Source organism: Manacus vitellinus, unplaced genomic scaffold (assembly GCF_001715985.3).
Source record: "Manacus vitellinus isolate BGI_N305 unplaced genomic scaffold, ASM171598v3 scaffold_19_pilon, whole genome shotgun sequence".
Lineage (NCBI taxonomy): Eukaryota > Metazoa > Chordata > Aves > Passeriformes > Pipridae > Manacus > Manacus vitellinus.
Window position 1 is genome coordinate 9474301 of NW_021939395.1, and position 12835 is coordinate 9487135.

The 12835-nt window shown below is 40.8% G+C and overlaps 1 protein-coding gene across 2 annotated transcripts in view; it reads left to right on the top strand.

Annotated features, from left to right (window-relative positions):
• IL1RAPL2 (interleukin 1 receptor accessory protein like 2) overlaps nucleotides 1-12835 on the top strand; it is a 359886-nt gene that overhangs the window by 183537 nt on the left and 163514 nt on the right. For both annotated transcript variants that reach the window (XM_008930689.2, XM_018070872.1), the window contains exon 4: nucleotides 9928-10114. In XM_008930689.2, coding sequence (XP_008928937.1) covers nucleotides 9928-10114 — 187 coding nt within the window. The remainder of the gene's footprint in view (nucleotides 1-9927; nucleotides 10115-12835) is intronic.

The window sequence follows — 12835 nt, forward strand, 5'->3', positions numbered from 1 at the left end:
CTTTGTTCTTGGGTGCCTTTTCTGTGTAAAATCAGAGACTTGGATAAATCTGTTTTTCATTGCATCATTGGTGTCATGACTTCACTGCCCAATAGGGAAATGCTGTGTTCTGGAGGTCTCTTTGCAGTACAGGCCCTGGATATACCATTATTCTCCCAGCACCCAGCAATGCTACTTTCAGATAAAACTGTCAACATTTCTTTTACAGAGGTTTGATGTTCTGGGATGTTCCCATCAGCACTCTGGATCACAGCTTCTTCACTGAAGCATTCAGAGATGAGCACTCCAAAATCAAACATGGAAACTCAACCAGATCTAAATGCATAGGGTGGCCCTGAAGTTCTGAGTATGTAGGACAGATCATGTGCTACTTTTTCTCTCTGAACAAATACATCTGTTTTTCTATGTTAAAAACCTGTTTTTTAAGAGGGAAGAAAAGCTGGGACAACTTAAATCTTAACCTGGTAAAAGAAGAGAAGATAAGATGGGGAAGAAATCTCAGCAAGTTTAGCCCAAATTTGCCCTCATCAAGGGACTGCTCCTGGAAACCTTTCTTCTAACTAGTCCCAGCTCCAAGAGAAACTCTAGTGAGCATTTAAAGAATAAAACCAGTAAGAGTAAAAATATTAGTGCACATTTGGTGTTAATTAACTGTTGGTGAAATAAAATAACTCAATTCCCATAATGTGAATCAGGAGGGTAGAAAATCTGGGCCTTCAGTGGGTGCAGGAAAGCAGGGGGTGGAGGTTTGTGGTCGCCAGACTGGCTGATGGAGCTAAGCCTTGATTTTTGTACAGGATGCAGAATAAAAAGGGAGTGAGGGCCTTGAATGCCTATGAGGGAATAAGTTTGCAGATCTTTAATACCAGCATTTGATGCCAGAGAACTGCCGACAAATCAAGTTAGGAAATCTGTGTATCCTTTTTCCTTTACTGTGTCCCTGTCTGCACAGTTCTTAATGGAGAGCAGCATTGGTATGGACGTGCACAGAAGAATTGAGCCTTTGCTGAGCCATTGGTGAAATACTGAGATATTACTTTCTGAGCAGTAATAAAATAGACCAATAGTAGATTTTAAGCCTTCTGGCTTCTGAATGTCTGTGGAGCACGTGACCAGCAACTCCAAATCAGATTTAGGCAGCCTGGAGGGCTGGCAGTAAAACTTCATCTCTGGCACAACCTCTGTGCTCTCACTTCAGAGGGTGTTAGGGGGAGCTGAGGGGCTCGTTTCAAGTGCCTACAATCTGGACTGCAGAATGCACCCATCATCCCAGGAAAAGCTGCACCATTTTCTGAGTGCTGAATGCCTGGTTTTGGACCCAAAGAAAGGCCAAACAAGAATGTTGAACTAAATCACGATGTAAAAATCTGCAGGGGTAAGGTTGCTTTCTCTGCAGCCATCTCATGGTTTTTGCAATATGTGTTTTAATACAGTTGTTAATTTTGTTGGTGGCAATACAGACTGCTTCATTTTCAGTTGCTTTGGCTTTATTCAGTGCTAACCAGCTCATGACAAAGGTGATTTTGTATCTTAAATCCCTTTCAGTTGCAGTGTTGTAGTTCCAGTGGTCCCAGGCATGTCTATAGAAGCAGTTACATCTCACATTTGGAGCAACTGCATTCAGCACAGGCTTCCCAGGCTCTGTATGACACTAACATTAAATGTCACACATTAAAAGTATGTGACATTTGCCACAATAAAATTGACTGATTCTGTATAAACAAAATCCCTGTGAGATATGGTATTCAATACTTCAATTCAGTGCTAGAGCAGATACATTATAGTCAGTATGATTCATGATAAAATAAAATTTTTTGAGTTTTTATCACTGAGATATAATGTTTTTGGCATTATCAAAATGCAGGGGAAAGTAGAATCAGAATGCTTCTACTTTTGTATCTAAAATTGTGTATAGGCTGATGGTGCTCCTGCAAATCATTTTGATGACACTGTCTTTATTGAGAGAAATCAGTTCTATCTATTCTTTGCAGAAAAACAAAGATTTGTTTCTTTTCCCTGGTGATATGTATATTTCCGCTCACTCACCCTCCTCCTCTAAAACTTTAAAAGAGAAATTATTCATCCCCTGTCTTTCTGAAAGCCAATGTTTACTGTTGATGAGAAGCTGCAAGAACAGTCAGGGCTTCAAGCAGAAATGCCCGTGTTGCTCTGTGGTTGGAGGGTGTCCAGTGACTTCCCTGTTGCAGCAGCATGTACAAGGATGAGAATATTGTGTATCCTTCAGTTTTCCTAATAGTGAAATCCCAGCTTTAGATACCTTTAAAATGACTGACATTACTTTGCAGCCTGTACAGATTTTCACAGCGAAAGCTCCCTGGGCTGCAGTGCCTCAGTGGCGTTTCAGTTCACTGTCACTGGTTGATTGTGAAGAAGGGCCTTCCCTGGTGGGCTTCCAGCCTTGCCTAGGGGAGAGAAAGGATGCAAAGTGGAGGAACTGCTTCCTCATGCAGTCCACTCTGCATGCAGGAGACCTGCTGCCGAGATATTGTTATGCCCTCCTCAGCCACCTCCTCTCCAACACATCAGGGAGTTTACATTTCCCTTTTGTTCTCCACATATCAGTGGGGGAGAATGTGCTCCTCCTGTTGGAACCCACATTGAGCCAGCTGTGACTATAACATGTCAGTAGACAATGTTTTCTGTGTCCTGTGAGCAGACAGACACTTGGAAGGTTTCCTGAGGAAATCCATCATTCCCAAAGTACAAGGTGACAGAACCATAGGGAGTTAAACTGATATTTGGTGAGTGATCCTGGAAGATAATTTCTTCTTTTCTGACCACTTAAGGGAAGACACAGCCAGGAGGACTCAGCTGCAGGACTCAAACAGTTTTGATTTCAAACTGACTTGAGGACAACTTCATGGTTCTTCATGATAGCATTCTGTGTACACCCTATGAGACAATAACTGATCCACTGGTTTACGTGCTCAACTGCCCACATACAAACAGAGCAGGACTTGCCTTTCAACATTGCATCTACAAAATTGGACTTAGATGCAGGACGCCGGATGTGCTCCACAGGTTTTATTCCCCAAGGCAATGAAATCAGTGAGATTTAGCAATGCAGACAAGTCTGATGGGTGTCCTGAATGCAACTTTTGTTTTGTGTGCTAGGTGTCCAATGAAAAAAAGCATAGAGGAGTAAATACAGGAATTCACACTCTGTGTGGTTTGGAAGACATAGAAGAGAACGTGTTCAGTGCTCTCAGAAACAGAGTATTGCAAATGCAAAATTATTGGAAGGGGATTTCTTAGTACTGTCCTGGGAGCAGTTGTTCCTGTGCCTCAGATTTATGTCATTTGTAATGGGGCTTTTCAGTAAGACAATGTAATTTAACAGTACTATCCAGAGTTCTAATACAAAAGTGTTAAGAAATAAATGAAAAGGGCTTAGTCATTTGTAGTAGCAAACTTCAGAGTAACTCGCTGCATTGTAATTCTTAAGGGCAAGGAAGAAATTTTCCCTGAGAGCAAACCCAGCCAATTACAGGATTTCTTCTAGTGGAACAGGATGTGCTGAAGCTGAGAGAGACCACATGGATTGTGATATGCTGAGATAGCATGGTGTTCCTTTAGCTTCTGCATTTCAATTGTGTTCTGCATTATATTTTCACATATTCATTTCTAACATTTAATAACTAACATTAATGAAGACTTAAAAAAAATCCAACCCAAAAACAAGGGACACCATTGGCCTGTGTGATTCAACTTAAATGTTAGGAGATTTTTCTCTTTTTGCCTGAATAGCTCCTGCTGGAATGACTGACTAGTGATTTGCTTTTGAATTGCTTCTGTCACAATGCAGAGGTCATCAGGACAAGTGCATGCATTTGTGAAGGCAACCAGAAAAGAAATAGCTCCTCCTGACCCATAACCATGTACAAATCAGGCTGGCTGTCACTTACCATTCTCAGGGAGACTTAAAAAGCATGATACTACAGATTAGCCCCGAATTTTCAGATCATGGCCTTGCTCTTACAGGCTGTATCACTGGCTGTAGTAGGAACACCCTGACATTTTTGTGTCACATTTCACTCTTAATAAGGATGTGAGCTGAAATCCAACTTAAACTTAGATCTAAGCTTTGGTGGGAGAGACCCAACCGTGAGCAGCTCTACCCAACTGCCATATCCAAACATCTTTTCTTCTCCATCCCAGTATCTAAGAGCTAAACTCACAGTGAGGATTAGAGGTCTTACTTTTAAGTGCCTCTGGTGAGAACTATACTGTTGATGTTTAACTTGAGGAGACATCCCTGGATATCTGTTTTTCAAGCTGTCATTAATGTGAGCTTTTTAAAATTACCTTTCAGTGACTTTGCTCAGGTCTTTCTTTTGAAGAGTAATGGGAAAGCCTTTCTTCACTGTAAAACATGGGCCTCTGGGACATCTAGTGTGTTTTAGTCAAGCTCAAATTGTCTTGTTTTTAGTGAGTCTTGTGTAGAGATTGAATCTTAGGAGAAAAGAAGTACAGAAAGAATAAAAATTCTTCATGAGTGATGGATTAGCTCTGCACAAATACTTTTTCTACTTGAAGGGAATGCAGCCTTGAATGGTAGCTCTGTCTGGATTCACAACCCAGGTCTCTGTTGGAGGATCAAAGGAAGTAGAGATAATATAATGTTGGATTTGTAACATTATTCTGTTGTAGTACTTCTGAGATCATACTTCCATGATGTTATTTTCATTTACTAGGAGGATCTTGAATCAAACACTAAATAAAGGTAATGTGGGATTAGGATTTCTCCTTAGCAGGCACAGGAGCTAGTATTAGAATTACTGTTATAACAGCAACGAGCAAGCAAAAAACAGTGTTTGGAGCTGTACCAAGGCCAGGTACCACACACATGAGCTGCAGAATCACTGCACCTCATGGCCTGTGATTGAGGGAGCAACTACAGCAGTGCCAGCCATCTGTTAAATTGTTCTACTCAGATGTTGCTCTTTCACTTGACAAACTGCTAAGAATTAAAAATCCAAAAACTTTGAAGGGTCTGTGATTTGTAACCTCCAACAGTCACTTATTCCATGTTCAGGAAATTGATCTTTTCTAGACAATAACCTCAAACATGTAGCAGTGGTAGTCACTGAGAAATAAGTTAGCACTTGAAGGAAACCTTGGAAGAGTAAGCAATAATCCATTTGTTTTTAAGATGTTACATTTTTGTGATCTTAAAAATACAATGGTAACAAATAACTCGTTTTTCTTTAAGGCGATCACCAAACCATGACCTTGGTAACCATTATTTGAAGTGTAAAATTTGGACAGGAATAAATTTATAAAACTCTCATGAAGAGAGAGGAAAACAATCAAATGCTCAATTAAGTCTGAAAGCTGATAACACAGCACATTTATAGAGCAGCCAGTAGTGGATCTGGTCATGCATTAATGCTGTGAACCTTCAGATGGACAAAAACAGTTGGTGGTGTAGTTATTGCTGTTACTGTTCTAACTCAAAATGAGCAAAGAGGAATGTATGTGCTGGTTTATACAGTCCTTCAGTTAGTGAGCCAATAAAAATGTCATTAAAACAGCCAGAGTGTTAAGGTACATGGAGAGAGATCTAAGCCTGAGCTGTGCTGTTTCCTGAGCACTGCTTTGATAAATACACTTTCCAGCTTTTGGATCTACCCTCAAAGTATTAGAATGTAATAAAAAACCAAATGCAATGAAAAATTAACCTGCAAGGGAGAAAATCCCATTGTGAATCCCTTCGTATAAATGTGCAATTCAAATTTGGGTGGGGTTTTTCAATCTAGAAGATATAAAATATTCAACCCCTTTTCTGCCTCCGTCCTCTTTATAAGAAAATGAATAAATGGGGGTGGGGGGAGATTCTGTGTATACTAGAGCCAAAATCGTTTTGCTTGACTCTTTTAACAAACACCCTCACTTAGCAGAAACAGAAATGCCAAAAAAAGTTTTTTCCAAAGCTATGAATATTTCCTCTGATTTTAATTCAGCCTTAGGGCTGATGAATTGTCTTGAATCCAAAACAAGATGAAAAATAATTTAGGGATTGACACTCCAATTCCAAATGTCCTTCTTATCCATTTCTTTACATCGTCCCTTTTTCCCTCTTGCCCTTACTTCCAAGCCAAACTCACAGTTTTGCTTGCTTTTGTTTTGAGACCTGTTAAACTCCCTTGGTTTTCCCTGTGGTTTTCTGTTGGATTTGGAGCTGGCTTCAGTCTGTGGTTCAGTGCCAGTTCCAAGTGGCCTGGGGATTACAGATGCCTTGCCACCAAAACAAAGGAATCTGCTTTGTGAACTCTGGCAGAGCGAAACCCATCCTATTTCCAGTCAAGAGAGTAGGCCCAGTGTGTAACTAGTCCCTTGAAAAAGAGAATTACAGATCTTAGTTTCAGTGTGAAAATATAAGACAATTTTTTTTCTTTGTACTATGGAGTGATTCTTTCTTTTCTTCTCTCTTCCTGTTCCTCATATGACCACTGCTACCTCTTGTGGAAATGGAATCCATTGGAAATCAACTCCTGTGGAAAGTGAATGGTTTGGCAACCTTTCAAAAAAGACAGATTATCAAAAAATGCACTTTCAGACTCATAGGTTATTTCCTTTGCATGGATGTGCAAAAGGTTCTGCAGCCTGACAGGTTAATTTGGGTTCATATATTCTCTATTGAGAAACAACTCTTCTTGTCTGGCCTTGCAATACTAAGATCATCACTGGAAGCCCTCCAGCATCTTCCTCATCCACATGGGAGATACTTCCTTTTTATTCCTTTTGGCCACAGATTCTGACAGCAGAACCCAGGTTACTAGCCTTGATTTTGTTATCTACTGTTCTTTTTGTGTCCAGCTTTCCTCATTAAATATGAACATACAACTGTATGCTCCAGACTCCACAAGGAAGGGAAGACAACAAGAAAAAGTCAGCACAGATGCATCACCTTCTCAGAGGACTGAGCGATGAAATCCTTACAGCTGAGGAACAGCTTGCCCAGCATGGGATGGAATGGCTCACAATTTCAACAGACTTCAGCTCCCAGACTTCTACCTCAAAACTGAGAAAAACAGACTGATCAAACTTTCCTTTCCTTTTGCACATAACTGCAATATAACTGTTATCCCAAGCTGACGAGATTAAAGGAAGGCTGCTGCTGTTTCAGTCACTGGAAAATTGCCCTTTCCTGAATTACCAGCAGTAGCACTAACCTGAGTGGCTGGTGAAGAAGCATTCATAAAGCTTTCAAGTCTATTGCTGTTGGCTTAGTGAGGGCTTTCTTCATCATGAGCCTGAATAGATTTATTGTCTCGGTCATGGAGTGTGAACAAAAGTGATAGTACTCACCAGGCACTTAGTTTCCTCAATTCTACTCAGTTCTAATTGTAACTAATGAAAAGAATACTACATTTTTGGGTCCTGGTTCCAGGAAGCATTTTAAATAGAAGTAGCCTCCAGCGTTTTTCAAAATACAATCTAAATAATGCAAGATTGTTAGGAGAAAATACAGCACTATTAAATAGCACCAAGTAATGGACAACTGTTCAAAGTCATTATTCTTGATTAGCCTGGATCATTATCACTGAGCACATGTGACCTTACTTGCACTCAGTAGTACTTATAGTCATTCAGGAAGGTTAAATAATCATTACTGATTAATTACTATTGATTATACTGAGTGGTTGTATCACATTCTGTGGATTTTCAGTGCAGGAAGCATTGAAACTCTCAAATATGTTTTGTTTTCTTCCTACAAGAAAGGTAACTCTTTTCAAAAGCCAGTTTAGGAGAAAGTTGACTTATGCTCCTTAACCATATAAATATTTCTGAAAAGCCCACCCCAAATGATGGATTTTTTTCAGTCCAGAAAATTTTTCTTTCAGGTAAAATAATATATTTTGTGCAGTTTGTGAGGATGAGACTTTATTATAACCTCTCAGCTGAAAAGACATCATGGCAGCATGCAAAGTGAGCCTTTCCACTCAGAGGTGAGGGAATGGAGAAAATATCCACAAAGTTTATTACATAAATGTACAGGTGGCATTTTGAGGAGAAGGGACTAGGGTGGACAAACTCTGTGGTTCTGCCGAATATGTAGGACTAATGATGCTGAAAATGGGAGGTTTCTGAGACTGCCTGCTGATTTGCCTTGCAAATGCCTCTGTCTGCCAAAACCTGCTCATGGCACACCTTTGACAAGAACCCATTTACAGTGTTTTGTCAGCGCTTGTTTAGCATGAAGCTTCGAGCTGTGATGAAGTGTCCCTGTAGACCTTTTTATTTTCTTCCCAACTACAGGCTCACTTGACAGAGTGAAATGTAGAAACGCTGCATAAGAAAAGATTTGTCATGGAGCATGTTGGATTTTTTTTTTTAATTAAAAGCATTGTCCTGGGTCTAGTTGGAGGGAGTGAGCAGCCAGCGTCGTTAGCGTCAGGGTGAGACTGATGGATCACTTCCCAGGTGCACAGGGCACCCTCTTGTCTCAGCTAAATCAGTTTGCAGCAGAGCTGTGATGGAAGAGGCAGTGGCAAAGCCAAGATACCTCCCGCCAGAGCTCTCCACAGCTCCCTTTGGTGGGAGTAACCACCCAGCACGACTGGTTTACTCCTGGCTTTTTTGGTTGTGGTGCAATCAGTTAAAATGACAAGATGATGCATGATGGGAGGAAGAGCCCCATTATATTGTGGGTTGTTCTCTGAGCCTGCTGTGGCACAGAGTGAGGGGCAGAGCTGGCAGCCTGGCCTGCAGCCATCCTGTGCAGAGTGCCAGTAACAGCATGGCAAACACTGGTTTGGGGGGTTTATTGTGTGTCTGATAGCTCTGTTAAAGCTGCAAGGCTGAAGGAATTTAGTTTAATCCTGTTTTCCTGATTGTGCAGCATGGCAGCTGAGTTGGTTGTGTTTATTCTGCCCTGATATTAAGAAAAACTGGGCATAGCAATCTGCTTCCTGGATTTAGCTGTCAGGGTTCTTTGGTGCCCTGGGCCCCAGCAGGCACTGAGTCCCTGTGGCCTGAGAGGGATTCTGGAGAGCTGATTTTCTGGACAGGAGCTGCATCCATGCTGCAGCAGCAAAACGTAAGAAGGAAGAGGTGACAGAGAGGAATGAACCACTCCCCATCCCCACCTCCTGGCCCAATCAGTGAGGGAGGGAGGGTAGAGGAGGAAAAAAGAAAAGATATGAGGGAAACATGTTTTAGTTTTTTTATCTTTCTTACTACCAACCTATTATAATTCACAAATAATTAAAATATTTTTTCTTAGTGAAGTCTGTTTTGCCTATGACAGTAATTCGTGAATGATCTCCTTGTCTTTATCTTGACCTGTGAGCTTTTTCATTTTATTTTCTCCTCCCCTTCCTGTGAGGGTGAGTGAGGGAGCAGCTGGAGGGGTGGCTGGCAGCTGGTCCAGGTCGACCCACCACAATATCCTATGTTGTAGGATTTTGTACAGCAGTTCCTTCTGAGGGAGAAATCCTTCCTGCATGATGTGCTTTAACACCCAACTCATAACCCTTCTTCTCAAACATGCAGCACTGAGTACTAGGGTGAAATCTCCTGATGGTGGGAGAGAACGAGGGTGAGGAGGACTGTGTGGGACACGCAGAGGAAATGGGACAGTGTATCCTGGCTGATATTTGAGATGCCAACAGGTTCCTGTGTTCACAGACTTGCAAGCTTGAAAGAGCTGCTGTGCTGGGTTGGATCACTTGTCAACAAAATTTCTGCAAGGTTCTGCATAGTCTTCACAGTAAATCAGAAATGAGCCTTTACATTTTCTGTAATTCCTCTGTGTTGGAAAGATAGAGCATGACAGTCACTATTTGAATCTGTCATTCAAGTGTTTGTGAAGATGAGAGCTTAACAAAGAAACTTACTGTGTTGAAACAAACACAGTAGAAAGAAGGTAGGATAAATGAAAACATCTTTCTGTTCCTGCAGAAACTCAACATATTGCATGAAGGTGTCCATGTCCTTGACGGTAGCTGAGAATGAATCTGGGCTTTGCTACAACAGCAAGATCAGATATCTGGAAAAATCAGAAGTCACTAAGAGAAAGACAATCTCCTGTCCTGACATTGAGGATTACAAAACAGCCGGTCAAGAGCCAGATGTGGTGTGGTACAAGGTAACTATTGATGACTCATTGTTCTTGTGCTGAAAAGCACAAGCTAGTTAAATCCTAAATTTGCAGTGCTTGATTTGCCAACCTTAATAACATTCTTTAAAGACAGTTATCTTGTGTGAAATAAGTAATACATGCAGAGCAGCAGTTTTTTTCCTCCTTAGCAGGTTGCGTCAGAAAAGAGCAATTATAAAAGTTATCATTTATTTCTACTTTTTACAAAAATCTCACATGTTCTGTCTTGTAGTAACAAAATGTGTACCATAGCCTACTGTTAGTGTAAACAAAATTTTCTTTCAGCCGTTGAAGCTCTTTTTTTCAGCATATGGGTGGATATCTTCAGTGCTGTTCGTGTGTCAAATATATGTATTTAGTTAATCATAGATATCCTGTGTTGGAAGGGGCCCACGAGGATCATCAAGTCCAATTCCTGGCTCTGCAGAGGAAGTCTGAAATCTTGAAAAAAAGAGAGTACCAAAGAGAAGCTTCTTCTTGCCCTATCTGCCTAGATATTGCTGAACACCAGATCACTGAAGATCTCATTTTCTGCAAGAACACACTGAAAAATAGTCTGGCAGGAATAATCTTCAGCTGTCACGGAGCAGAAATCAGTCTAACTAAGATGCATGTGCAGGTCCACACCAGTGATGCTTTGTACTGACCAAGAAAGGGAATGGAAGGGTCTGTCCCATACACCCACACGTGTTGTCTGGGTTGCACACACAGATTGTGTGACACCAGGCTGGAGTGTGACAACTGACTGACAAGTCATCACAGTGATTGAAAGTGAACAGAATTGATGTGGTTTGGTGATGATGGTAAAACAATCAAAGTTGACAACCTTTAGTCTGCCTTAATAATGAGAAGAGACATTAATGGGATAACCTCCTACATACACCTTCTTATCCATAATTAACAATAAGGTGCTATCAGTTTGGCTCTTAGAGAACATCTGTGTTATCTGGAAATGAGTCAGGAAGCTCAGCAGTGTGAAATGTCAATATTGATGTTATGCAGAAGGTAGGTATGTCAGGTTGTCCATTGAAACTTATTCCTGAACAGGGTTTTGGAAAAATATTCTAGAGAGTATCGTGTTAAGAAGTCTGCTTACTCAAAAGCCCAGTTACTAGAAAATATATAATTACTTGGATTGCAAAATAATATGATGAATACTGGGGTAACCCCTACAAACCACAGTCAGGGATTTCAGACCATTCTCTGTGAGGCAACGTGAGTGACAAAAAGCAGGTCCCTTCCCCCAAACAATAGTGTACAGTGATACTCTGCTTATGATTTGGTCCTTGCTTTCTGAAGGAGGCATCTGTCTCTAGTCATAGCACACTGGGTCCTCAAGTTTTTCCCCTTTACCTTGAAGATTGAGTTTGATGTGTACACGAAGCCATCTTCTTGTGTAAATCTGCTCCAGCGGCACTGGGGGGCAATTCCTTTTCGTTATGCTGAAATACTTAGAGAAGATTTTCATCCAGGCAGGGAACATAAGTTGGCCGAAAGAGAACAGTAGATAAATAAATATAAGGAAGTCCTGGAGGTTCCTTCTTTATACCCTTGTCTGAAAAGAGAAACTCTTGTGTTCAGGAGAAACCTGCCAGTTCTCTGGTAGTCAGGGGTTTGGACTTGTGACCTATGAAATACCATCAGACAGGACAGTCACGGTGCAAGCCCACTGTGTGCAGGACTCACTCTGCCTTCCAAAAGGCTTCTCTGTGTTGAGGGATTAATGAATCTGAGCCAATAATTGCATCAATTTACAGGGAGTTAACTGTAATTTAAACATGCTCTTAATTATGCCTGAATAGATTTTCCCATGCACACCCAGTAAGTAATAAAACATTTACTGTGAGGATTTGTTTTAACAGTGGTATGAACTTCACTTCTGGCTAGAATTACACTGCATGAAATATTTATTTTTAAAGATTTCCTCAATTAATGCCATTGATATATACAGAACTCTGTTATACCTCTTAAAACTGTTTTGACAAGAAGTGTGAGGATTTTTTTGAAGTAAATGAATGTGTCAAGGCATGATTGAATGAATGGGATTTAAGAGTAAGAGCAGTTTCATGAAAAATCAACTGGCAGAGGAAAAAGGTATATTACATCTTGAATGTGGAGTCTTAATCCATTTCCATCATCTCTTTTCTACAACTGGGTTGAAGGAAGGGCTGTGAAAACAATCAAAATGTCAGGTGAAGGACAGGTAGTTGTTATCTACCTTAGAAAAATAGAGTTGTTGAGGTGCTGCCACTAACATTTCAAGGAAGAGAAACATAGCATAATAGTGCACAAGTTAATTACTGGGGAAAAAAACCCACAAAAAACATTTAAGATATCTAAGGAGAATAAATAGGCTTGGAAAAGAAACTTTCAGATTCTTCTAGCAGGTAAATGTAGTGCAAAAGCAGAAAAGAACAATTAATTGGTTAAAGGCTTCAGTGAGACCTTAGAGCACTTTCCAGTACCTGAAGGGGCTTTATGAGAAGGCTGGAGAGGGACTTTTCACAAGGGCATGTAGTGACAGGACAAAAGGGAATGGCCTTAAACTGAAGGAGGGTAGATTCTAATGAAGTGTTAAGAAGTTCTTCTCTGTAAGGGTGGTGAGGCACTGGCACAGGTTGACCAGAGAGGTTGTGGACTCCCCATCCCTGGAAGTGTTCAGCACCAAGTTGGATTGGGCTTAGAGCAACCTGGTCTAGTGGAAGGTGT